The sequence below is a fragment of the Rhinolophus ferrumequinum genome, chromosome 10 (assembly GCF_004115265.2).
Source record: "Rhinolophus ferrumequinum isolate MPI-CBG mRhiFer1 chromosome 10, mRhiFer1_v1.p, whole genome shotgun sequence".
Taxonomy (NCBI): Eukaryota; Metazoa; Chordata; class Mammalia; order Chiroptera; family Rhinolophidae; genus Rhinolophus; species Rhinolophus ferrumequinum.
The window spans coordinates 45,169,163-45,195,476 of record NC_046293.1 but is presented as its reverse complement, the minus strand read 5'-3'; the positions used below and the strand labels follow the sequence as shown (position 1 = coordinate 45,195,476).

Below are 26,314 nucleotides of genomic sequence, written 5' to 3'. Positions count from 1 at the left end.
AAAACTACGGATCAGTTTTATCTAAGAATATTGATGCAGAAATTCATTAGTACATTCAAAATATAATACACGATGACTAAGTAGAATTTATTCCAGGACTGGAAAGATGTATTGGAATGCTCTTAATATAATTCAATATATTGCTAGATAAAGGAGGAAAAGCTATATGGTCATCCGAGTAGATCTTGAACTACAGTTAATAAAATCGGACATTTAGTTTTGAATTCTGTCTTTAGTAAAACTGTACCATAATTTGAAAATTTATCTCAAAACCATAGCCAGGAGAGTACTTCATGGAGATGTATGTGAAATTATTATTAGAAAAAAGACAAGGAAACTCTCTTATCACTATTATTTAACTTTGTTTTAGGCGTGCTAAGTTACAGAAATTAGAGAAACATGATACAGAAGTAATCCCCAAACTTTTTGGACAACATCCAATCTTTTGTTCTGGGCATTTAGTTACTGTGTGCTTAAGAACTATTTGCCTTGTTGAATTTTCAGCCATTTCCCAGCAACTTCCACCCAGTACAGTCTTAACAGTGTTTTTGGTTAGCTTATTTCAGTAGTTTTCACACTTAAAAAAAAAAAATCATAGAATTTTGATTGAAACTCCAATTAGTAAAGCAGAAGCAGAGCTGCTTCTGTTGCCGAGGGATTAGTCACCTCTTTCTCATCATCCACCCCTCCCCTGCTAGGTCCTGGGAGTACTGTGCAGCTTTAAAAATTATCTCTCTGTTCTGCTTTATGCAATTTTCTATGCATAGTCATTGACAGTAATATAAAACAGTTGTTTTATAAAATTTCACCAATTTGATAAGATCTTCTTATTCTTGGCAACTTTCAGTTCTCCTTTTGTTATGATAGATATTAAATTAGGTACAACTTGGGGTTGGAGTTGTGAATGGAATATGTAAGGTTGTCAAAAGTAGACACACCAAGAAGTGGGAACTGACAGCAAGACAGGAGACAAGAGAATTACCAGTTAGAATGACACAACATTCTGTAACTGCCATTTCAGATCAGAGCAGATGGCTTTGAACATCTTGATGGCTCCAGAGAGACATGTTGTATGAGGTTCTAAATGGTGGTTCTGTATCATCAAGACAGCACATTATGACGTGTAGAAAGTATGGGCAGTAGAAAGACAAATACTGTATAATCTTATGTATAAGTGGAATCTGAAAACGTTGAACTCAGAAACAGTAGAATGGTGGCTGTCAGGGATTGAGGCGTGGGGGAAATTGAGAGATGTTGGTCAAAGAGTACAGTTTCAGTTATGCAGGATGAATAAAGTTCTGGGGAATTCAAGGTATAGCATAGTGACTGTAGTTAATAATATTGTATTCTGTATTTGAAATTTGCTAAAAGAGAAATCTAATTTTCTCACCACGACAAAACAAAAAAGATGATGTGATGGATTTGTTAACTAGCTTGTTTGTGGTAACTATTTTACAGTGTATATACATGTGAAAACATCGTTTGTACACCTTAATTATATACATACAACTTTTGTCAGTTGTGCTGTAACAAATCTGGGGGAAAAAGTGCAGACTTTAGAATCAGGCAGACCTGGGGTTGAGTAAGATTTGGAATGTCATCATGGAAGGTTTCTTAAATATTTCAAGCCTTGGTTTCTTCATCATGTAAAAAGGAATTTTAAATTAAATGAGTTAGTGAATATAAGGAGCTTAATATGATCTTTGGCACACATAAGACACCCTTTAAAAAATTAATAGCTTTTATATGTTATTGTGTTTACTAAGGCAGTGAAGCATGTAACACATTTTAGGAACAAAATAAAATGCTTTGGCTTTTAAAAATGTATACTTTTAGTCAGTTTTATCTAAATATTCAGTTACTTTTTTGACTGAAGTATAATTTACATACAATAAAATGCAGAGGTCTTATATTTTCAGTTTGACTACATTTAACTTTGAATATTAATGTGATACTCATAGTATCTTTCATTTGCACTGAACTACTTACTAGTGAATTGCTAAATTTAGTTGATAACGTAGTAAATTCTATGTGAAGAAAGCTCTTTTATAGGAAATTAATGTTATTTCAAAAACTGAGTTGATTTGTAGTCATTGTTGGTCTATATTAACTCAGTGGTAGTGTTTTTAGTGAATTGTATTTATTTGTGTCCTTGCTAACCAAAATTTCTGCACGTAGTTTCCATTTTTTAGTACATAATGCATGTTAACTGGTGTAATCCTGTGTAAGATTATAAAGTTTGGGGAGCCTAATATACTTCTATTCTGCCTTATACTTCCCTTTGATCTAAAAGCAAAGATCTGAAGTAGTCATTTATGCCTGCTGGTTGGTTGACTCATTACTCGTAGGTGTTTATAAATTTATCAGTTCAACCATACATTTGTGTTTTAGCTGTGTGTGCTAATGTCAGTTTTGGCTAGCATGAGCATATGGGGAACTATGGGATGGAGGAGTAAATCACAACTATTTCCTCAGCTGATCTGGATGGTAAACTTGACTTAAATTTCTCAGGATCATTAAGGATAGAGGATCCTGAAGTGGTTCCTTATTATCTTTGGAAAGAGAAGCTTTGAGTTTACTTGTGTTTGACTGAGAAATGCTGAGAATAGAGAAACATTTGTTCTTCCTAAATTAGGACTCTCTGCCCATCAACAGAAACCCTTTCCTAGTCTTTTCCTCCCCTCTTTTACTTTTGGCCTCTTTTTTGTTGCATGTTTATTTTTATTTGATGTTATTGTTAAGCCTTAACTTCCCCTTTTCACTTATTTTGGAATATATCATTATGACCCATTCATTCTAAATTAATTTACTTTTGTACAACCCCAGTTGGGGTCACTGAATATTGTGACATAACTTAACTGATTAGAGTTAAATCTCTTTTAGAAAACATGTAAGTGTGTATTTTCATTCAGAATACTGTTTTTATTCTGAGAAATACAGTATTCTGTCATAAATTTCATATATAGCCAAATTTTGCATCCAAAATTTGAACTTAATGAAGGCTGAATTGAATCTTCTGTTAGCAGATAGAAGATAATCACTCGTTGATTTCTTATGACTGTGAAAAATTAGTATGTAATCAAAAGGAAATAGACTAGCTGTGAATTGATATTATTAGACTCAACATTTTAAAAATCTTTCTAGTTATATATATATGGATAGCTATCTTTAAAAGAACATTCTTTAAAATTGAATGAAATCTCTGATTTCATCTTGAATTAAGGCATCTTGAATTAAACAGAAAAAAATAATGTGAAGAAAATGGTATGGCATTGTATAATAAAACCAGCAATTTTTATCAAGATTTGTGTTTAACACTTTCTGCTCTTATTATTTAGAAAGTATATGCTATAGTGATGTATACATTATTAAATCTGTTGTTTGTCTTGAACTGATTATTTGTATATGAATTTTCAACAAGATGAGTTAATACTTGCATAATTTTCATCTGATACCTAGTATGGGGCTATTATACCTTCCCTGTGTATCTGTAGCATATACCATCAATTGGTACTTATGAAATTCCATCTAATATTAATATTAACCTAAGGAACATAAGCAGGAATGTAAAATTTCTAAGGATTTAAACATCGGATTATATCTAGGTAATATGTGTATGTGTACATATACACTCATATAGTATACATACACAGCAAACATTAAGTATGTTTCTGCTGTTGTGGCATCATTATGTTCTTAGGCACCCAGATTAAACCTTGAAGTCATTATTTTCTCCTCCCCTCTATTTTAGCACCCCTAAATCCAGTGAGACTTTTGAGTATTTTTCTTCACATATTCTCTCACATAACCCATTTAATCCCTAAAGCCCTACTTTACACCCTTCTCACCTCTCTCTCTCAACTGTTGTAATAATTATATAAACATAAAATGCAAAAATAGAGAGAGTAGCATATGGATTGAATTTGTGATCAATAGAATGAAATCCAGGCTTCAGGCCACTTAATATATCAGTCAGAACTCTCCATAGCCTGGTTTCAACTTGCCTTTCTAGCTTTGTCTCTTATAATTTCAATATTCCAGCTGTACTGGGTTACTTACTAATTTTTGCTTTTCTGAAAATGCTTTGGAAATTCCACGCATCTTCTTGACATTGTGACTATTCGTTGTGCTCTCTCTGCATTAATTTACCTTCTTTTCAACTGCATCCATTGAAATTCTACAGATTGCTTAAGGCTCACTTTAAATACCAGCTCTTCTGGAAGGCTTCCCTGACATGTTTCTTTTCCACTCTGACTCTCCCAGTCGAAGGTGTGCCCTTTTTGTATTCCCTACCAATCATATTTATTCAACAAGTATTTATTGGGAATATACTATGGTCTGGGCCATATTGCATTCCCCATGTCTGTTTCTCCTACTAAAATGTGGCTCCATGAGGTGAGGAACCATGTTGTCTTCATTTTCTAGTCCCCCTCGCATTTAGCACCATGATTGCATATAGGTTTGACGTGAATAGTGATCTCAACAGTTGACCTTCAGTTATTTTTAAGTAGATTTTTACATGATAAAATTATACATGTGAATACTTAGAGAAAATTTTAAATTAAAAAGTATATTTTTGTTTTTATTTTGAAAAGTAAAATATATTAAAAGTGTGAAAAATACAGATAAGGATCAGGAAGAAAATTATTAAAATGATCTTAGGAACCTAGAAATAATGACAGTCTAAAAGATTTTTTAATACTTTGCATTGATTTAGTCTATTCACTTTGATTAGCTCTATTACCATTTCTTTCCGTCTGTCTTCTATGTTCCCCTTTCCCACACCGGAAACCACTATCATTTCACATGGATTTGTGCCGGACAGATTTATTATAAATTTCTGTGTAACAAGTTATTCCAAAGCATTTATTTCCTCAGTTTCTATGAATCAAGAATTTGGGAACAGCTTATTATTATAGCTTGGTAGTTCTGTCTCTGGGTTTATCATGAGGTTGCAATTAAGATGTCAGCTGAGCCTGCTGTCATCTGAAGGCCTGACTCAGCTGCAGCATCTGCTTCCAAGATGGTGCTCCCACACTAGCTGTTGGCAGGAGGCCTCAGTTCCTTGCTGTGTGTACTTCCCCAACAGGCTTGCTTCAGTGTCCTGATGACATAGCAGTTGGCTTCCTCTAGAGTAAGTGATCCAAGAGTGAGCAAGATGGAAGTCCGAGTGTCTTTTATGACCTAGCCTCAAAAGTCTCACTTAGTCATCTGTGCAGTATCCTTCTGGTTACACAGTTCAGCACTGTTCAGTGTGGGAGGAGCTGTACAAGGGCACGAATGCGAGAGATGTGAGGCTCATTGGGGACCATGTGGAGGCCAGAGAAATTGTCTAACCCTACGCTGGGACTGGAAAACAGGTGAAAGAAGGAAGCCAGATAGCTTTTAGTTTTTTTCCAAATTGGGACTTTGCAGTGTAGCCCTGACATTTTGTTTGAAAATGACAGAGTATGAAAGACTTCCACTCTTATAAGGATGCATTCTTAAATCAAATTTTCGCGGTACTTTCACGTGTTAGCTTTCAGGTTTTTTATACACTCGATTGTCTGAATAACTTGAAATAATAAGAATAAATAATAGTTTATTGTTAAACTTTATTAATGTTTATATAAGACAATGTGTTAAGGTATTTTCATGCTCACAATATTTACTCCTCACAGAAATGAGATTTTTAAGTCAGAGTAGGATTAGACTCCAGGTAATCTTTCAGAGCCAAGCACTTAAACATGCCATTGAATTGCAGTCACAGTATCTTTGGAACACAGAGGATATACAGTATGTATGCATACGCACTATTAATACTTGGTAAATTAAAAAAAAAATGATCGCACCTAAAGTAATAAAATAGTATTTTAAAAAATAATAGTTATTCTTTATAATAAGTCACATTGTGAAAGAGATGTTGTTTATTAGGTTTTCTGTAGGGCTCGTGAGCTTGAACTATAGATCAGGTTTCCCAAATTGTATGTTTCTTTCCCTGCTCTTAATTTCTGCTAAGTTAAAATTACAGATTGCTGAAATGGTAGCAAGAAATGGCTTGCTCGGATAATTCTGGATATTCAGATATAACATGACCCCCAAATTATGGATAACTTCTTAAGCTGTTTCTTGTATTCTCAGACTCTTGATGAACCATGTCCCATTAAAAGTTTGAATATTTCAAATTGAGGCACTGGCAAATGTAATATTAATTAGCTTCCTGGTTATTAATGGGGAAGTCAGTGTCTTGGTGATTGACCCTACACACTATATTTGGCTTTTTCTTAAAATAAAAATTAAATTTGTTGTATCCTAAATCAGCATATTCATGATAGTCAAGATTTACACATGTTGCTCATATATGCATACGACTTGAGCAATTCTCCAGAAATCATAGAACTTATCATTTCAGATGTTATTAGTGCCCTGAAGAAATGTAAACACTTTTTCGTACAACAGACAGTTTATATTAAAGTAGAAAATGCAATATACAGAATAATTTTTTTGTATAGAAAACACATTATAGCCATTCTGATCACATTGAATCAAAATTGTGAGCTGTATTTTTGATTGCCAGTTATGCATTAAGGAATAAAGCAACATATAGATTAGGCAATCACTTGCGAACTCTTTTATAGCTTCATAGCTACACAAAACCTTGTGTTCTAGCAATACTGATCCCAACCCACTTTTTGCAGCTGACATCGTAATTCACAGTTTTTAATGTACTTTCACTCTACTGGAAATAACTTTTCTGTAGCTTGAGGTATGTCAGTGATAAACAAAAAGTCATTGATTACTTCTCTCACAAGTAGGTTGTCTATAATGATATAACAAGAACTGATTGATATTTTTTTCACATCTGTGGTTTGTTCCAACTGTAAAACAAAAATATCTGCTAGATGTACATGTAACAGTAGTAACTCTTCTACATTGGGTACCATTAATATTACACAATGCCAACTGCATCATATATTGAAAGAATTTTGTGCCTTCTGCTTTCTCTTCAAACGTATGTCAACTGTAATTTTTTTTTAAAAGTTTCTTTTTATGTTTTTGCTATTATGAGTACAACTATGAATGATGCCTTTGTAGGTTTAGACTTCTCTCTGCTTTTCGTGACAGAATTCATCAGTTTTACACTGAAGAGCATATTTGCCCTTGTTTTGTAAAAACTTACTTGGTTTGCTAGAGAGGTTAGAGAGGTACTATATTTGAAAATTATTCAAAAGCTTTGATCCTTAATGCCACTATTTGACAAAGGATTATACTGTAAACACTAGAGGCAAACGGATGCTGGTTTGTTAAAAAACAATTGTCGTGCAGGGGATCCTGCCGACTTCGCCAAGTGTCGTGCGGGGCGTCCGGCGGGGTCTCTGGTCCCGCTCCCCACACAAAAACGCAGGACATGGTGAGGCCAAAAAGGAACACCCACGGAGCCATAGGTAGGGGAGTCATACTACTATACTGTCACTGGCAGCTGGGTTGGAGACACAGGAACCAGGAGCCACACAATTCTCAACCCTCACTGCGCCGCTTGCAGACTCAGCCACCATCTTCTTACTAGCCCCCCCCTTTTTTCTTTTTCTTCTCTGCTAGCCTCTTCTAGCCTAGCCACGGCAGTTATATTCATGGCTAATGGCTCACTGGTTACAGCTGACGGCCAACTAGCCACAGCTGATGGCCATCCACTACCCGAGCCAGCACCTCTCCATGTGAGGCCGAGAGCCTGGAAACTGCTTTTTGGGGCTCTGTCCCCACAACAATTTTCAGATATTTATCAGCACACTTGCCATTCACACTTTTCCAGGTACTTGTACATGCATGTCAACACTTGTAGGTTTGCTTACCTCTGTCATACCGATTGACCTTGGATATTCTATTGAAGCCCTATTCAGTGTTTAGTTTCCATCATTATTTTGAATTCTGGTATTTCTGGAATTATTTTCATCTCTACTTTAATGAGTTAAAACAATGTTTATGAGTTTGGATTATATATTACAAAATGACAGTGGCGTTTCTGTGAAAATCATAATTGATCTACGAGGCCTACTGTGGAGCATTTGATAGACTGACAGGGATCACTAGTGGTACACAGACGGTGCTTTGAGAACATTGCACTCAGCTGTTCGAGGAGCGCTTATTAAAACAGCCGCAGGTCTGATTATTATGCAAGAAGCAACAGGTCTGGCTGGTAAAAGGTAAAGGAGAGGTACAATGAAAGGAGCAATACTACTGCATGGTGAAAACAGTGAAAACCAGTATCTTATCCATATTGGGCCAAGAAGCAGAAGAAAAGCAAAAGTGCAACATGTAAGGAGATACAATACAAAATAAACTGTATGACAGGAATACCTGAGCACAGAATAAAGGTGAACATTGCAAAGGAGTGAAACACGAAATAGAACAGCTGTATGAGAATGTTAAGTGAAGGACAAATCAAGTATTTATTTCAATAATCTCAAGCAAGGGACAGACAGCTTGGCCCACATTGAAGGAGCTGTAATCTGATGGGTGATTTGTTCTAGTCCAGTGGTGAGTTGAGTCAGTACCACAACTCCTGTGTAATACATACAGATTCAGTGGACTAGACCTAGGGTATGTCTCAAGCCATCCTGCAATATGGGTATCAGACTGGCACCCACATGAGCTATAGGGTTTCTGTAACGCAGAATGGCATTTCAATTCTTAGAATATAGTTAAGTGTCAATAAATATATTAGTTATCTGTTGCTGTGTGACAAATTATCTCAAAACCTAGTTGCTTTAAACAAGAAATGAATTACCTCACAGTTGCTGTGGATCAGGAATCTGGGTACAGCTTAGCTGGGTCCTGTGATTCAGGATCTGTCAAATGGCTGCAGTCATCCCAAGGTGTCAGTGGGGAGGAATTAATTCCAGGCTTATCGGTGACTGTTGGCAGCACATAGTTCCTCACTAGCCATTGTGCAGAGGACCTCAGCTCCTCACTGACCTGCTGACCAGTGGCTTCCCCCAGTTCTTTGTCACATGGGCCACTCTATAGGGAGCTCACAAGGCAAGAGAGGGTGAGCAAGGCGGAAGCTAGAGTCTTTTAGTAACCTAATCTTGGAAGTGGTATCAATCATTTTTGCTGCATTCTATACGTTAAAGGACTTTACTAGGTCCAGCCCACTCACAGGTGGGGGATTAGAAAAGACATGAATATCAGGAGGTAGGCATTATTGGGGACCATCTCAGAAGACTGTGTGTCACAGTAAATGCTTTTATGAATGAGTAAATGAATGAAGGAAAGGAGAGAAACAGGAAAATTAGCTTGTATAGGCACACCTCATTTTATTGCACTTCACAGATGTTGCATTTTTTTACAAATTGAAGGCAAGACCTTCTGACCGCTAAAGGATTATGACTTGATTGTGACTGTCTGCAACCAAACCCACAATATCTCTGAGCTATGCCTGTACTAGTAAGTCACCCATAGGTATAGGTTGCAAGAGTGGAAATTGAACCATAAAAGAGAACATTAATCCCTGGATAAGACCTGTTTTAGCTAAAAGTAGACATTTTTATCAATAAGTACACTATTATTTATATCATAAAAGAAAGGCTTGGAAAATATGAGTGCTGTTGTCTGCAGATTCTAAATCAAAATAACATCTTTTAATACTGCCAGTCTCTATATTTAGAAAAGATAAAGCATCCAAATATGATATATTTCAATGTCACTGGTTTTTAGCTCTCCCTGCACGTTGGAATCACCTTGGAAACTGAAAAACCAAACCAAAAAAAGATACTTGGGCTCTATCCCAGGCTAAATAAATCAGAGCTCCTAAAGGTGAGCCCCAGACAAGCATATCTGTTTTAAAAAGGCAACTCAGGTGATTCCAGTGTGTATCAGGCTTAGGGAATGCTGATTTAATTGGTTTTTAATGGAAAGAGTTGAGTATGCACTCTTTCTCTGGTTTGTACTAATTGAAAAAGGAAATAATTTTATAAACCAGCTTTCTTCATTCAGCGTGTATTTATTCAGTGTCCAGTATGTGCATAGCATTTGTGGGGGATGAAAAAAGAAATGTGAGTAGTTTAAAAACAGATGTAAGTTATACTTCATGACATAGTTGTATATGTATTTACTAGGATTATCTGGCACGTCCACATGTGCTGTAGGGTTTCGGGGAGAGGAAAGATGAATATAGACTAGAGTAGATGAAGAAGGCTCTTTGGAAAAGATGGGATCTGGGGTGCATTAGGAAAGCACCAGGTGCAGTGCAGTAACTCGTTTCACTTGGCAGATCCAGATGCTGGGGTCCAGTTGGGAGTGATCGGGCAGTTGAGCTGGCACTTGGAGCTTATTCTGAGACCAGCGGCTGCACAAGAGGAACAACTGAGGAGCTTTGAAAAATACCAGGTTTCACTCCTGGAGATTTTTATTCAGTTGGTCTGGGTGGAGATGGAGTATTGTAATTTTAAAAAGCCTCCCCATGATGCTCATGTGCGGCCAAGGTTGCAAAACTGCAATAGGATCATTTAAGGTCGCTGGAAATTTTTGAGCAGAAGGGTTTTAACATTCACATATCCATGAAAAACACATTAGGTGTTTTTATGTCACAGGCACAGGTAAACAGCAGTGAACAAAATAAAACAGGAAAAAGTCCCTGTTTATACTTATAGGGGTGATAGGGAGCTTCTGTTCTTTTCTGGTAGGGGAACACAGTCAGTGAACTAATAATACAGACTGTGGTGAGTAGAAACAAGTGCTTTGAAGAAAATAAAGCGTAGTGAAGGGAACAGAGTAATGAACAGAGTGGGGAATGGAGTTGGAGAGGAGAGTGCTATTTTACGTCAGGTTAGGAAAGACTTCCTTGACAATTGGCATTTGAGCAGAGACCTGGAAGAAGTGAGGGAGTTAGGAGGCAGAGGGGATAGTGAGGGAAACTGCCAGGCAGTAGAAGGCCAGTGAGATTGGATGCTGTGGACTGACTTGTCGCCCCCGAGCCTCCATTTTACGTGTTGAAACTCATTCCCAGTGTGACTGTATTTGTTGATAGGGCTTCTAGGAGGTACTTCAGGTTAATAACGTCAGAAGGGTGGGGTCCTAATGCGGTAAGATTGGTGGCCTTTTAAGAAGGGGAAAAGAGAGATCTTTCTCCCTCTCTCTACCATGTGAGGACACAGAAGGCGGCCCTCTACAAGCCAGGAGGAGAGCACTCACCAGAAGCCAAGATTGGTGGCCTTTTAAGAAGGGGAAAAGAGAGATCTTTCTCCCTCTCTCTACCATGTGAGGACACAGAAGGTGGCCCTCTACAAGCCAGGAGGAGAGCACTCACCAGAAGCCAAACCTTGCTGGACTTTGACCTTGGATTTTCTAGCCTCCAGAATTGTGAGGAAATAAATTTCTGTTCTTTAAGCCATCCAGTCTACAGTATTTTGTGATGGCAGCCTAAGCAGACCAAGACACAGGAACGGAGGGCACCAGAGGGGCGAGTATAGGAGATGAGGTAGGAAGAGAGACTAAATCTGGGAGGGCTGTGGACTAGAGCAAGAATTTTGGATTTTATTCTCAGCTGCCATATACTCTGTTTGCCAGAGTGTAACAAGGAAAGGGGTTGGGTGAGGAGGAGGAACCCACTGAACGATTTTAAGCAGAGGAGTGATATAATTTGATTTACACCTGGAAGGATCAGCTGACTGTTATGTGGGAAAATAGTCCATAGCACAGCAGTTGAGGAATCAGGGGTTTTAGTTAAGAGGATATTACAAGGGTGATATCAGTGGGGGTAGTGAGAAATCATCCAATTCTAGATCTATTTTGTAGCTAGAATGGAAAGGATTTGCTAATTAACTAATGTGGGTGTGAGAGAAAGGAAGCGGTTGGTCTGAGCACTGGAAAAATGGAGCGTCATTTTCTAACATAGGAAGACTGCCAAAGAATGGAAGAGTGAGCGAAGTGAGGAATCAAAGGTATATTGCTGAGCAAACTAAGTTATTTTGAGTTGCTACTGGACATCCAAGTGAAGATGTTAAATAAGTAGGCAGTTGGTTATATAAGTCTGGAGTTTAGGGAAGACATTGGAGCTGGTGATATAAATTTTGGAGTATCATTGTATAGATAGATCAATTCTCAATCTTGGATGCACTTTAAAATCAGATTGGGAACTTTCAAGAAATTTCTGAGCCTGGCCCTACCCCTTCAGATTCTTATCTAACTTGAGAGTGGGGCTTAGGCATTCCTGTTTTAATTCCATTAGTGGTGAGGTTAAACATTTTTTAAAATAGTTTTTATTGAGATACAATTGACATACAGTATACTGCACACAATTAAAGTGTACAATTTGATAAGTTTCAATACATTAATATACCTGTGAAACCATCACCACAATAGTGAACATTTTTTTCCCTAGGCATAATTATTTTTAAAAAGCATTGCAGGTTAATTTTAATTGGGGTCAGGGTTGAGAACCCTTGTACAGATGGTATTTACAGCGAAGGACTGAGTGAAGTCACCTAGAACAGTGTTTCTCAAGCTTTTGTGTGCATAAAAATACCCATAGTTCTGGGGGAAGTTCTGAGAATTTGCATTTCTTGGAGGCTTCCAGGTGCTTATGCCCTTGGTTAGGTCGGTGGACCATACTTTGAGTAGCACCATCCTATAGGGTTAGTGTAGATAGAAGAGATAACTGAAGAGATGAACTGAGTCCTGGGGGTACTCCACAGTTTAGAAATTGGAAAAGAAGGGAAGGAACCAGTAAATGAGACTGTGAAATCGTAGCCGGCGAGGCAGGAGAAAAATTGAATGAGCCTGGTATTCTAGAGGCTTGTGAAAAAAGTTTTGCAGGAAGTGGAGGAGTGGTAAACTCATTTAAATGCTGCTTGAAAAGACTAGGATAAGAGCTATAGTTGACCAATCAATGGATGTGACAAAGGGATTGTTGGTGACCTTGAAAGAATTAATTTTGGTAAATAGTAAGGAAAAAGGCCTGACTGAGGTGAGCCCATGAGAGAATGGAAGAAAGAAGTGTGGAGAGTAAGTATGGACAAATCATTTGATGCTTATTGTGGAAAATAGAACAGAGAAATGGTGCAGTGGCTAGAAAGGGATGTGGACTTAGGGAAGGGTTTTTTTTTTTTTTTTTTAAGGTAAGAATTACTTTATGTGTTTGTATCCTAACAGGAATAACCTATTAGAGAAGGAAATATTATTGGAGCAGGAGAGAAGGGAGATCCATAACAAGAGTGGTATCTTGGAGAAGAGACCCAGTGGGCAGGTAGAGGTATGGCTTTAAATAGGAATGTGGATAGGGAAGTTAGAGTATATGATCACAGATGGAGTTTGTGGAAATTTTAATTGAATAGCTTCTATTTTCTCTGAGGTAAGAATTAAGGTCAATCCGTAATAAAATGGCGTGCAATAAAAGTAAGTTTTGTTCAGTGCTCTATCCTCAACGCTTCCTTGGAACAGTGATTTGAACAGTGAGTGTTTCATGAATATTTGTTAAATGAATGAATGTAAGGAAGAGTAATCTTGGATTGGAGTAATCTTGGAGAAGGCAGGGAGTCAAATAGGTAGAATAGGAAGCTGATGTTGGGTTAGGCTAGAATGGGGTTCATGGGAATGGTAACAGGGAATCGTTCCAATCATGTGGAAGACAAATGGAAAGGACTCGATGTTTATTGGGCTAAGAGGAAGGAAAAGTTGAGGATGACCTGTTTGTAGCTCTGGAGAGTGACCTTGGTCTTTCAAATTAAGTGAACTGTGATGATGTTTAATGATTTGAGGGATTTTTCAGACTTAATTGCTGAACACTCTAACCTAGTTTTTATAGCAGATGTATTCATCTATTTTGTCTGTGCTTACCAAGGACTATCTTAGTAGCTGCCAGGGAATCAGGTCTCCCCTGCTGCCACCTCCCAGGAGTTTAGGGAAAATTGTGTTCTGGGCTTCTGTAGAAGTGTTTCATGTTGACAAATACATATATAGATCTTCGAGTAAAGACTCTTCAGAAGACTCTGCATAGATTCTTGAAATGGTGAAGCACATTGTTCCTTGCATTCTATAAGTACACTTAAGCAAGTATCAAGAAGAACGAGTACATTGAAGCTGAGGTGTAAATTTACTTGGTATAGTGCGAAGACGTTGGATCTCAGTTTTCTCTTTATATTCCTCACATTATATTCCTCACAGCCACACCTCAGGGATAACTGGGAGGTTCGAGGACGAGCGCTGAGCACACGGGGGCTCAGGAGTCTCCACATCAACTTCATATATATATGGAAGTCAGTGTTTCAGTTTTATATATTGAGATTCCTTGTAAGATTTTTTAGCATGATTCTGCTGCAAAAACAATAACAAAAACATTTGAATATCCTTACTATAGGTAATGTTTGAATTTTGCTGATAAGTCAGTGCTGGTATTAGCATAGAGGACAATTTCATTATTTGGAAATGGGGAAAACCACTTAGAAAGGACTCTTACAATATGATTCAATAATAAATTTTTATAGAAAGCAGACATGTACATTAAACCCTTCATTCCATTTTTATGGAAAAGAAATAAATGGCTCAAAAGGAAGATGGCATCAGAAATTTTTTCCCTGGAAGTTGGCACCTAATCAAATCAGTGTTCATGTGATTGATTAATAGTTGTTTTTAACACATTATAATTTGTATTTATAATGATCATTAACTTTGAGATATTTATTGAGCATCTGATACATGGGGATACAAAAATATGTAAGATGTGATCTTTTCCCATGTAGGCTTTAGATTGCAGTTGGTGGGGAGATAGAACATGAAAGGATTGATAGCATTACAGAGGAGTGTAGAAGACCATGATTCTGCAGAGGTGCTGCGAGGGTTCCACAAATATTCGATGCGCATTTCTTTTTAAAATATTAACCATTTAAAAAATAAAACACACTATATAAATATGTTCTATGCACCAAATATAACATGCACAGAAGACTGCTAAAGCTGATTAACTTATTTTTCAGATTCATTCTTTTTTTACAATCTCATATTAAAGTAACAGATTCTTTATTTATATTCCCTCAAACACTGTGAAAAAAGACATATAGCCTTAGCAACATTTTTTAGTCATTATTTTCCCTCTTCTACCTCTGCCCTCACATAATAGTTTTGCTCCAAGCTACATTTCTCAAAACCTCTAACCCCCCCAAGAAAACAAAACCTCTTTTAGCAGTTTCTTTCTAACCTCCTTTCCTTCTGATTCTCTGTCACAAAATCTCAAAAACTGATCTGTCAAGTAACATTTACCTCAGAAAGCCTGGAAGGGGAAGAGTCTTTGTGCAGGCCAGGTTATAGAATGTTCCTCTGAAGGCCTGGGGAGGAGACAACCAGGAAATGACATGGAGTAATTTCCATCCCTTAATGCTTGTTAATCCTTGGTACACTGCATGGTGTTAGAGCGCTCTGACCGAGTCTTCAAATGACAATATCCTAGATAACTTTTTCACAAAAGTGAAAGTATCGTTACCTGTACAATGTACTTTTAAGGACAAAAAGAAAATATAGTTTCTCACATGAGTAGTCATTCAATAAAGGATTTTATCATGCAATATTTTGCAACAATGAACCTGAACCATCTTGTTTTGCTATAAGGACATGTGATGATGTTTTTTCATCTTCTGTGATATTTGATACCAAAATTTACTTGATATGATTCATAGTGGATAGACACTGGAGGATAGGTATGCATACCTACTCAAAAAATGAAAATGGTAATTTCGGAGCAAAGAAAATGGCTGTCGTCTTTTCAGAAAAAGCCTTCAAGGTTTTCAAAGAAAAATGTGTATGGACAATATAAGTGTAAGAAGAAGTAGAAGTAAAGATGAGCAAAATCTATCAGAGATGTATCGAAATCAGGAAATCGGTGTTCCAGGGATTAGGCCTAAGAGCTGATGAGGAATTAGTTACATTAAAAAACAAAACAAAAAAAAACTTTGTCTATTTTAGATCTATATACCTTCAAAATCATGTTACAGAATAAAAATTTGGGCTTACTGTGTCTTAAAGTGTTACTAAAAATTTTAATATTTATTGTTCTTTTATTTCTTCTGTAAATTATAAAATGACTTAACATACAGAGGGTGCCAAAAAAAAATGTGTACACATTTTAAGAAAGGAAAACGGTATTACAATTGTAATACTCAATATATACCAATAACAAAAGATGAATACAAGTCATGTTTGACTTCTCCAATTACAAGAAGTACTTACTCAAAGTGGTTACCATCAGCATCCAGACACTTCTAATTACGGCGAACTACTGCTTGAGCAACGTTGACCAAAGTGTCCACTTGTATACATTTTCTTTGGCACCCCTGGTATATTTTAAAAGGAGGTCCATGGTGATGGCTATTTTTCCCGGTATACTGATGATTTAAACTTGAACTAAAAGTTCTTTTCACACTGTGTCTCGGTTTTCTGTATGACAGCACACCTTTTTTTTCCCCCTTTGTGCTTTTAACAAAATTTACTTTTATTTAATTAGTTTACTTTTGTGTGGTGTCTACATCATCTGCTAAGTAAACTCGGAGGACATGGGCTATGTCTGTCTTGTTCATGGTGCCAGCACTTTACCTAGTACCTGACAGTGTAAGTGTGCAGTACATTGTCAAACAGGGTGGGTGCTTTTAAAAACTTCCTTGGTTAGATTTTTGGCCTTCTGTTGATAACATATCAACAGACTCACAACAGATTTAGGTTTATTAGTTCAGCCTTTTTTACTCATTGAGATTTATTAAATTGCTTCAGTTTACCGTAATTTTATCATGAAACAGATTGCTTCTGAGCTGTAATGCTGCCTCTATTAGAAAAGAACCAGTAATTATTTTATATCTTGTTTGTTCATTTGTTTTTCCTGTCCAATTTGACAAAGCAAAATTGTGATGAGGATGGTCAAGCTTATAACATTTTTCTTATAATTAGCACATAAAATTTGTGTTGGGGGATGGTGGGATTGGAGACACATAGTTAGAAACAGCATATAAGTCAACATGTACCAGCCTCCTGCCCCTATGGGAGGTCAGGCAACTCCTAAAAATATTTTATTTTGATGAATAGTAAATATCCATTAAACAGTTGTTGAAATGTTCCCCTTTTTCTTACGTTACAGTAAATCAACAGACCTGCCAAACTTTACGCAGTCTATTTGGGCTATTTATGAAGGATACATAGAAACACATAGGAATTCCCAAATTTTTGAATACGGTATTACACAAATTATAGCCTAATCATAACATATGTAAGAAGATGACAATAGAGTGCTGTTGGAATATGGATAGCTAGCACTTATTTTACTAATTAGGTGATCCTTTTGTTCTCCTAATTACAGAGTTCTTGGCATTGTAGGTGTGTTGTCAAAACCACAGATTTAAACCACTGAACATAAAAAGGCATACGTTACTAAATGATACCCTTCCCCTTATTTCCTGAGTTAACTATCTCCCACTTCTAAAATTTCCTGCGATCCTCCTCATTTTTCTCAGTAAATAGAAAAGGGATCACAGTTAAACCCTTCTTACGCTCCCTGGAAATGGGAGGGCTTTCTTCTTAATAGGGCACAGTGAAGAAGAGTCATTTTATGACATGATGAAAAGATCATCATAAGGGATGTTCCCTTATCCTCAGTGAAGGATCTTTAAAGCTCATTGAGCCCCTAGAGAGCAGCAGAAAACTTTATTTTAATAATTTGGCTATATGTATACAAATATATTTATATTTCGTGCTGCTTTTCCCCCAAAGTTGAACCAGATCAAATAATCCTACAACAGAGGAGCAAAGTTACAATCTTGAAGTGCAAATCAATCATCATTGAAATAAGAGTAAAATAATGGAATAGTACACATTTAGGCAAGTCTAGGATAAAAAGAGAAAGAGATACAACTATCAAGAACAGAAATAATATTTTTCTTAAGGCATAAGAGAACCACTATAGAAAATTTAGCGATTAAAAAAGAAAATCAACACACAATAGGTACAGAGATTGCGGAGTTGCTTATCAGACCACTAGTTTCGCATTTCCGTTTGCCCTCATGACCAATACCAAGTTCATCAGTCCCTCTTGTTTAGAGGAGTTCTGTTCTTGGCTTCCTCCAACTGCGTGTCTTAGTCCCTTTGAACAGCTGTAACAAAAATACCATAGACTGGGTGGGATACAAAAAAACGGTAATTTGTTTCTCACAGTTCTGGAGGCTGGGAAGTCCAAGATCAAGGCATTGGCAGATTCAGTGTCTGATGAAGACACACTTCCTCATTGACAGCCATTTTCTCACTGTGTCCTCACAGGGCAGAATGGGCAAGGGATCTCCCTGGGGCCTCTTTTCTAAGGGCACTAATCCCATTCACGAGGGCTCCACCTGCATGACCCAGTCACCTCCAAAGGCTCCACCTCTGCTGCCATAACCTTGGGGGATAGGATTGGTTTCAACATCTGAATTGGTGGTGGTGGGGCATAAACATTCAGTCCACAGCACTGTTTCTGGATTTCTTTCAGTTTTACTCCCGTTTGGGGGGAGTTCTTTATCCCTCTTATTCAGGCGCATGTTAGGTTGTATTATCCTGAAATGTCATCAGATTCACTGCTTCAATTCCACTCCCCTGCCTACGCCATAGAATAGATCCTTATTACTACTACTCCATTTGCAGTTGGATGTGGTAGTTCTCCAGCTTGTCTCTCACCTGACCAGCTCGACCAACTGTTCTTTAAGTGTTGGTTTTGCCTTGTAGGAGAGTGGACATTTGTTGAGTATTTTGTTCTTACCACTGACAGTTTAAGAATTCTAGATTCATAACTCTTAGAAATAAATTATTTATATTTAACTCAACCTCATGGTTTTATGAAGCAAATCATGCTCTACTAATAAGCTTTTATTTTCAGATTAATGGACCATATTTTATATGGACCATATGAAAAGGGAAAATGATTCTAGGAAGATTCTGGAAACATAAAACTTGTTAAATATGATAAAGACTTGGCAACAGTTGTATTATAACATTCATGAAGTTGGGGAATTAGGATTACCCCTTTCTCACATAAAAGCAGGATTGAGACGTCAGGAACAGTGTCATAAAATGGAATGGTACGTAGAGACAAATCCTAGAGGAGTGGGGAGTGATTGATCATGTTATAAAAATACTTTGTACCCAACCACAGCACAATAGTTATGTTCCTGAAAATATCATGATCAAAGTATCCACGATTGAGGTATTTAGATCTTACGGAAAAAACAGCATTGGGGTACTGAGGTCATTAATGAATCCAGAAAAACCTAGAAAAATACTCAATTTTATTTAAAGACAACATTAAAAAAAGACATCTTAAGTTAGTAACAATGACTATTAAATAAATTATTGATTGCTTGAAACTTCAGGATTTTATTCTAGGTTCAAAAGAATCTAAATCTATTTTACTGTTTGCAGTTTTATTGTAATTCAATTTAATTCATTAACATTTTTATTATTTTGCATTAAATTGAGGTGGAGGGAGCAACAGCACAAAATGTAATAAAGGAAGTTGTCGAACCTTCATTTTTTATGGAAGGAATAGATTTAGAGATCCATAATATCTTGGAGACTAAATGATAACTGCACCTCAATTGCATTTTATATCTTGGAGTGACTCTCAATTTTAGGTGACTCACTGTTCACTAGACACAGCTCTAAACAAATTTTTCTCAACTCTGCCACAGCTTTGAGCTTTCTTTCTTTCCATAATCCGACATAATTAAAAGAAATTAATTATTGCTGCTCTTACTTTTTCATTACTTTTTTACTTCTGTATAGAGGGTGGTTGATCCTGGCCAATGAGAAGGCTTAGAAACATTACTGTACTCCTTTTCTTAAGAAAAACTTCCTTCCTCATTAAACCTGATTGCCATTCATTCATTCTTCAACAAATATTAAACATCTAGTATTTTTTCAGGACTATGCTAGGTACTAGTTATATATAGTGGTACAGAAAGCTAATACCATCTCCTTCTTTATGGAGTTTATAGTCTAGAAGAGGAAACAAAAAACTAAAACTGCAACTCCTTCCCCAACATTGCCTGTATTCCTTACTTATTGTTTTCATAGCACTTATCAACATCTAAGACTGTTTATTTTTTGTTTGATTCCCCCCACAGGAGGTTGGCTACACGAGGGCAAGTTCTGTATATTTTGCTAAAGGATTATCTGTTGGTTGAGAAGTGAGAAAGACACATCTGATTAGTCACCATGTCCCCTTGATTCTGCTTCTTCACTCTGTCTTAAATAACTCCACTGCTGCTTTCTTAGTTCAAGCCCTTTTTATTTTTGCCTGATTTATTAAAGTAGCTTCTTAACAGTTTCCCTGCCCCTGTAGTACCTTTCCCCTTAAGACTGCTGCCAGTAATCTTTGTAAAATTTGTATTTGAATTTCTTTAGTGATCGTCCATCTTTTAAGAGTAAATCAGACTCCTTAGCTTTAGCTTTTCGTTATCAGGTGTCTTCCTATATGTCTAACCTTGCTTTTTTTATTTCTCTGCCACTCCCTGCTCTCCTTCTCAAACTTTATGCTGAAGTAGTACCAGTATATTGCACTTCTTCCAGCTTCTTCGCAAATCTGGTGGCTAGACCAGAGGCATCAGCATAACTTGGAAACTAGTTAGAAAAGCAAATTATTGGGCTTCACCCCCAGGTAAATCTGAAGAGTGTTTTATGGCACTTCTGAAATAATAAAACTAACCATTTAATATTCTCTTTTAACTTTGATACACTTATACAAAGTGGAAGTAAAAGATTTCATCGTTCATCTCCTTTATTATAAAGTATGAAATTGTTTTTCTGAGTTTGAAAGGTATATTATAAATTAAAGACAGTGGCTACAAGTATAAGCTTAAATGTAAGGATGCCCTTTTTTTTAAACTAGATTAAGACTTTTATGTTTGAGCTATTTTTTTTTTTTTCACTCATAAAGCCAGGAGTGCTACAATAGTCACTGAATGAGAAACACTGGAGTTAGGGCTAAGCCCTCCTACTCCTGTAGGTGATCCTATTGTGCCTTAAATTTGAGAACCACTCGTTTAATCCTTTTTTTTTTTTTAAAGTTCATTTCTTGAATAAGCTCAGCCATTAATTACCATGCTTCCAATATCACTTTCATTTGTGTAACTTTTCTTTAAATTAAAATATTGGGGTGACAACAGTCAACAAAACTACATAGGTTTCAAGTGTACAATTCTATAATACATCATCTGTATATCACATTATGTGTTCACCACCCAGCGTCAGTTGACCCCCTCATTTGTGTGACTCTCGATCTACATCATTAGCCCGGATTTCTTTGTCAGTCCTACTTTTTAAGTTGTGTATTGGACATCTTTCCTGGATATCCTTCCTGTACTTCAGATTCTTTAGGTTCTAAACAAAATTCATTTTCCATCTACTGAAGTCGCTTTTACATACTGTATTTCCTATTTCCTCCTTCAAAGGATTTTTCCTTGCAGATTTGAATCATAGATTGTGCAGTATTTTCTCATTGATTTCTATTTTCTGTTGCTCTAGAAGAACAACAAAAAAAGATTTTTTTAATAACTCAACACTACTGACCAAAATAGGGTCAAGATTTTCCAGGCAATAAAATTATTATTGTTTATAGACCATCTGTTAAAATGTATTTTTATCTTCCCTCCTCAGTCTTCTGTCTCTCTCTCATTTTAAGAACTTAGAGACTACTTACTTTGAATCTTGACTTTAGTTGCCCAAGTTCTACCATCAAGCTGGAGGGATCCTTGACCCTGAGCCAATAGAGTGATAGCTTGTACTGGCACCAAAGGTTAAAGCCAGGTAACATTTCAGATATCTCGCAATTCCTACAGTAGCTTCTCAATAAATATTTTTTAAATGAATAAGTAGGCATGTCTCAAAGGACTGGGCAGATCTCCAAGGTCAAAAAAGCATGGTGAGATTGTGGCTTAGAGACATAAGGAAACTCAACGATTTGAGCAATGAGGACAGAAATTTTGACATGCAAGTATTAAGTGAATAAATGAAATATCTTAAAGGAAAAAACAAATAGCCATTGACACAGATGGTTAGATATTTCCTTCTCTGAGGGAGGAGGGATATATTTAAATGTTATTTCAGTGTAAACTTGCAAGTTTAATTTTTAAAATTTATGTTTATATGTGTACTTCTCTATGAACATTTAATTTGATACACATTTTTAATAATTTTCATGTTGATTTATGTAATAGTTATATTCTAATGGTTTGACTATATCTTGGGCTATAACTTTTAACTATTATAGTTATATTTTTGTTGGATAGGAAAGTGTATGTGTATATATATATTTATTAAATTGCACATCTGAATTATGTTACATAGGAATTTTTGTACTTGAAAGTTATATATCTATTCTCATAATTTGATATATTCTATCATAAAGAATATAAATTTTTAAGTTATAATAATAAAAAACAACCTTTCTTTTTAACATGCACACAGGAAACCTCGACCTGTCTCCCAGTTGGTTGCACAGCAGGTTACTCAGCAGTTTGTGCCCCCTACACAGTCAAAGAAAGAGAAAAAAGATAAAGTAGAAAAAGAAAAAAGTGAAAAGGAAACAACTAGCAAAAAGAACAGTCATAAGAAAACCAGGTAAATTTGAAGAGTGTTTCATGGCACTTTGGAAATAATAAAATTAACCATTTAATATTCTCTTTTAACTTTGATACACTTTTATGAAGTGGAAGTAAAAGATTTTCATCTCCTTTATTATAAAGTATGAAATTGTTTTTGTGAGTTTGAAAGGTATATTAGAAATTAAAGACAGAGGCTACAAATATAAGCTTAAATGTAAGGTTGCCTTTTTTTTATTTTTTTAAACTAGATTCAAAGACGTTTGTGTTTGAGCTATTTCTTTTTCATTCCTAAAGCCAGGAGTGATATTCACAATATTCACAGATAATTGCATGGGCTTTAATCAGTCAAAATGTTCATGAGTCCATGCAAAACAGATGCCCTTATCTGCACATCAGTGGAGTAACAGCCTTGCATGTAACTCAACCATAGCTGTTACCAGTTTCCTCTGTGATCCAAGTATGTCATTGCTGTTCTAAAACATTTATTTTAATAAAATTGATAATCTATCTGTAAATTATGGTAAAACTATAAAAGCACAATTCAGAGACCATTACTTCCAGAGTATCACAGTTTTTTTGTGATGTTGAAGAAGATTCATGAGTGATTGGTTTGATTAATGTTAAAGATTTGAAACATTTAATGATATTTTTGTGGCTAGTTACACATGAATCTAGAGCAGGGGTGGCCAAACTTTTTTCAACGTTTTTTACCAAGGGCCATATGCAGTAAAATACACAAACAGCCGGGCCACTCACTCGAGGTGAAGTACGTATTGCCTCACCTGGTTTATTTAAGTAAACTAAATATATTTTTGGAATTTGCTGCAGGCCAATTAACAATGGATCATGGGCCGCAGTTGGACACCCCTGGTCTAGAGCTTTAAACATAGATGTATTCATTTTGTTATTTTTACCTAATTTATTATTCATTATAGGCACAGAAAGTTGGTAGACAGAAGAGCTAGTTTAAAATTTTATCATGTTTTGTGTTTAGGCCAAGATTGAAAAATGTGGATCGGAGTAGTGCTCAGCATTTGGAAGTGACCGTTGGAGATCTGACAGTCATTATTACAGACTTTAAGGAGAAAACGAAGTCACCGCCTGCATCTAGCGCTGCTTCTGCAGATCAGCACAGTCAGAGTGGCTCTAGCTCTGATAACACAGAGAAGGGAATGTCCAGGTCATCTTCACCCAGAGGAGAAGCCTCATCATTGAATGGAGAATCGCATTAAAGTTTATTTTCTCCAATTTCTTAGTCACTTCTGTCATAATCATGCAAATACACAGATTATGCCAACTACCACATTTTCATGACAAACATTCATGTACAATTCATAATTTGTGTTTTACATAAAATAGAAATTTGTTAGAATTTGTTAGATTTTATTGCAATCTATGCCTATCAAACATTTCCAGACTTTAACATTTTGGTCTCCACAGTTAAAGGTGCCATGAAAATGTGGTTGAATTATTCATTATGCAGTGTTATTGGTAAGTCTATTTTCACTTTTAGTTTAGTGAATTCTAACACATAATTCTTGAATTCTCTACTATTGGCATGTAACGAATTAAAATTTTTATAACATAGTGCAAGCTGCCTAAATATGTATTATTTGAGAATTGTGAAACAAATAGTTATATGTATACAAGTCAAAGATCAACTTACTCAACTATTGCTGCAACAGGATTTTCTTAAATGGTTATCTTCTTAAATACACCTGCTGGTACTTGGTGTGGTTAAATAGGAAAATTGTTATTAAATAAAGAATTTGTATGAACCGTTGCCAATGTTTTTGACACATTTTACTAAATTATTGTTCCTGAATTATGTTTCTGGTTTTACCTGTTTGTTTTTTTTTGTTTGTTTGTTTTTTTGCTTAACTTTCAAAATATTCATTTATTGTAATGTTTACTATCAGACTAGTAAACAATAAAACTGATTATTTAGCTTTATAATTCAGGTTTAGTGCTATTGTCATAGAACACTGGTATTTTCTGTATTATATAAAAAATTAAAATTAAAATAATTATAAGCATTTGGAAAAAGCAGAAGATAAAAGAAACCTGCCATGTTTCAAAAGCTGCAATTCTGGAAAAGCTTTAACTTAATAGTTTTATCACTGTTTCCTTGCCCCAAACCTTACCCAGGGTCATAGAAGTATGAATCTAATTAATACAGAAATGGGAACTGTTGCACAGAAGTGGGAAATAACTAATCTTAAATCAGTTTAATTGGCCTCTTATTAAATGTAACAATTCTTATGAAAATCATAGTGCCCTATTTTCAGACACAACTGCCAGTTTATGCATTTATCAATATTCTGAAGTATAAAAAGTATATACAGCCCCACTTACTATTATGTAAAGTTACGAATAAAATATTTTTATGACTACAGATTTTGCATTTTTGTTTACAACTAATAAAGTGTTTTATGTTATATTTAAAAATCCAACCTAGAAACCACACAGTACTTCTTAAATTTCTCCTAGGGTTACCTGCTTTCTCTTACCCATTTGCTTAATATATAGCTACCTATAGGAGAGTTATGCAATATAAATGAAGTTCAAAAACATAACTTGGATACAACATATCACATAAAGACATCATGATAGCATTTGAAGAAAAAAATTATAGACCCTGACAGTTGTGATATTTGGTGGTTTCACGTGGTAATGTAATTTTCTGTTTAATTGCAGTACTTTTTACAGGCACAATGGTACTGTCTTTTTTGTAAGATGCTAGTTGTGAAATACAGTTAATTGCATATAGTAAAAGTCTGTGATTAAAACATTTATATACCTCATTCTTTATAGTGTTGTTAAGTGAAAAATTAAAATTTGTTTTTATTATAAGATACTTTAAATGGAACCCCAACTAACTGGTTATGTTCTTTTAAAACATGCAGTCTTTTGTCTTATTTTATTCTCTGGGTTTTTTACGTTTCAAATGTTTTTTTATATACTCATTTTTAGACATAGTAAAAATTACAAATAATAGTAATAGGGAACATAATCTAAGTTTTAAGTCAAATCTGTGCTTTGGAGGTACTGGGTCTTCTGATGATGATTACATACTTTCAGGATGTGTTTTAAATGGACTGCATAAGAGAGAAAAATCTGATGGAAGATGGGATTTTACCTGAATGGGACATAGTCATCGTTCTGTATTGGTAGGGAGATAGTATAGCTGGAAATTAAAGAGTGCTAGCTGGTGTCTGGCATTTGAATACCTATTGTAGAAACTAAGTGAGTTTGAGTAAATAACTCAAGGTCACTTTCCATCTGTTAAACAGGGTAATGATAATCATCTAACTTGTAGGGTTGTTGGGAGCATTAAATGTCAATCCATATAAAGTTCTTAACAATTACCTGACACATACTGGATGCTCAGTAAAGGTGAGCTTTTACTATCTTAATTGGTAAAATCCCATTACAAAAATGTTTTTTTTTTTTTTTTTTTGTAACAAAAGTCATTCCATGTCTTCTTGGATGACTGAAAAGAATTGTGTTCTGGAGGGTACACTGAATTTTCTGCATCAGATGTTTGCTCTGATCCCAGACCAGCCATCTTTCTATAATGAAAGAACCTGATGGTGTGCACTGTGTGACAGGAGAAATGAACTTAGTTGGCTAGTTTTTGTTATCCTTTCATTAATCACAATTATCTTCACCTGCCTTCCTCTCACCCTACCTCAAACTTCCAAAAGAGGAAAGAGACCCAAATCCCATAAATA

The 26,314-nt window shown here is 35.8% G+C and overlaps 1 protein-coding gene across 5 annotated transcripts in view; it reads left to right on the top strand.

The window, feature by feature from the left end:
• YAF2 (YY1 associated factor 2) overlaps window positions 1-25,453 on the top strand; it is a 70,447-nt gene extending 44,994 nt beyond the window's left edge. For 3 of the 5 annotated variants that reach the window (XR_004424114.1, XM_033116835.1, XM_033116837.1), the window contains 2 exons: window positions 22,444-22,596; window positions 23,575-25,453. Coding sequence is in view for 4 of the 5 variants with exons in the window: in XM_033116835.1 (XP_032972726.1) it covers window positions 22,444-22,596; window positions 23,575-23,812 (391 nt within the window). In the remaining variant the exon portion in view is untranslated. The remainder of the gene's footprint in view (window positions 1-22,443; window positions 22,597-23,574) is intronic. The other 2 variants (XM_033116836.1, XM_033116834.1) reach the window with 2 other exon arrangements.
• Window positions 25,454-26,314: the final 861 nt, after the last annotated feature.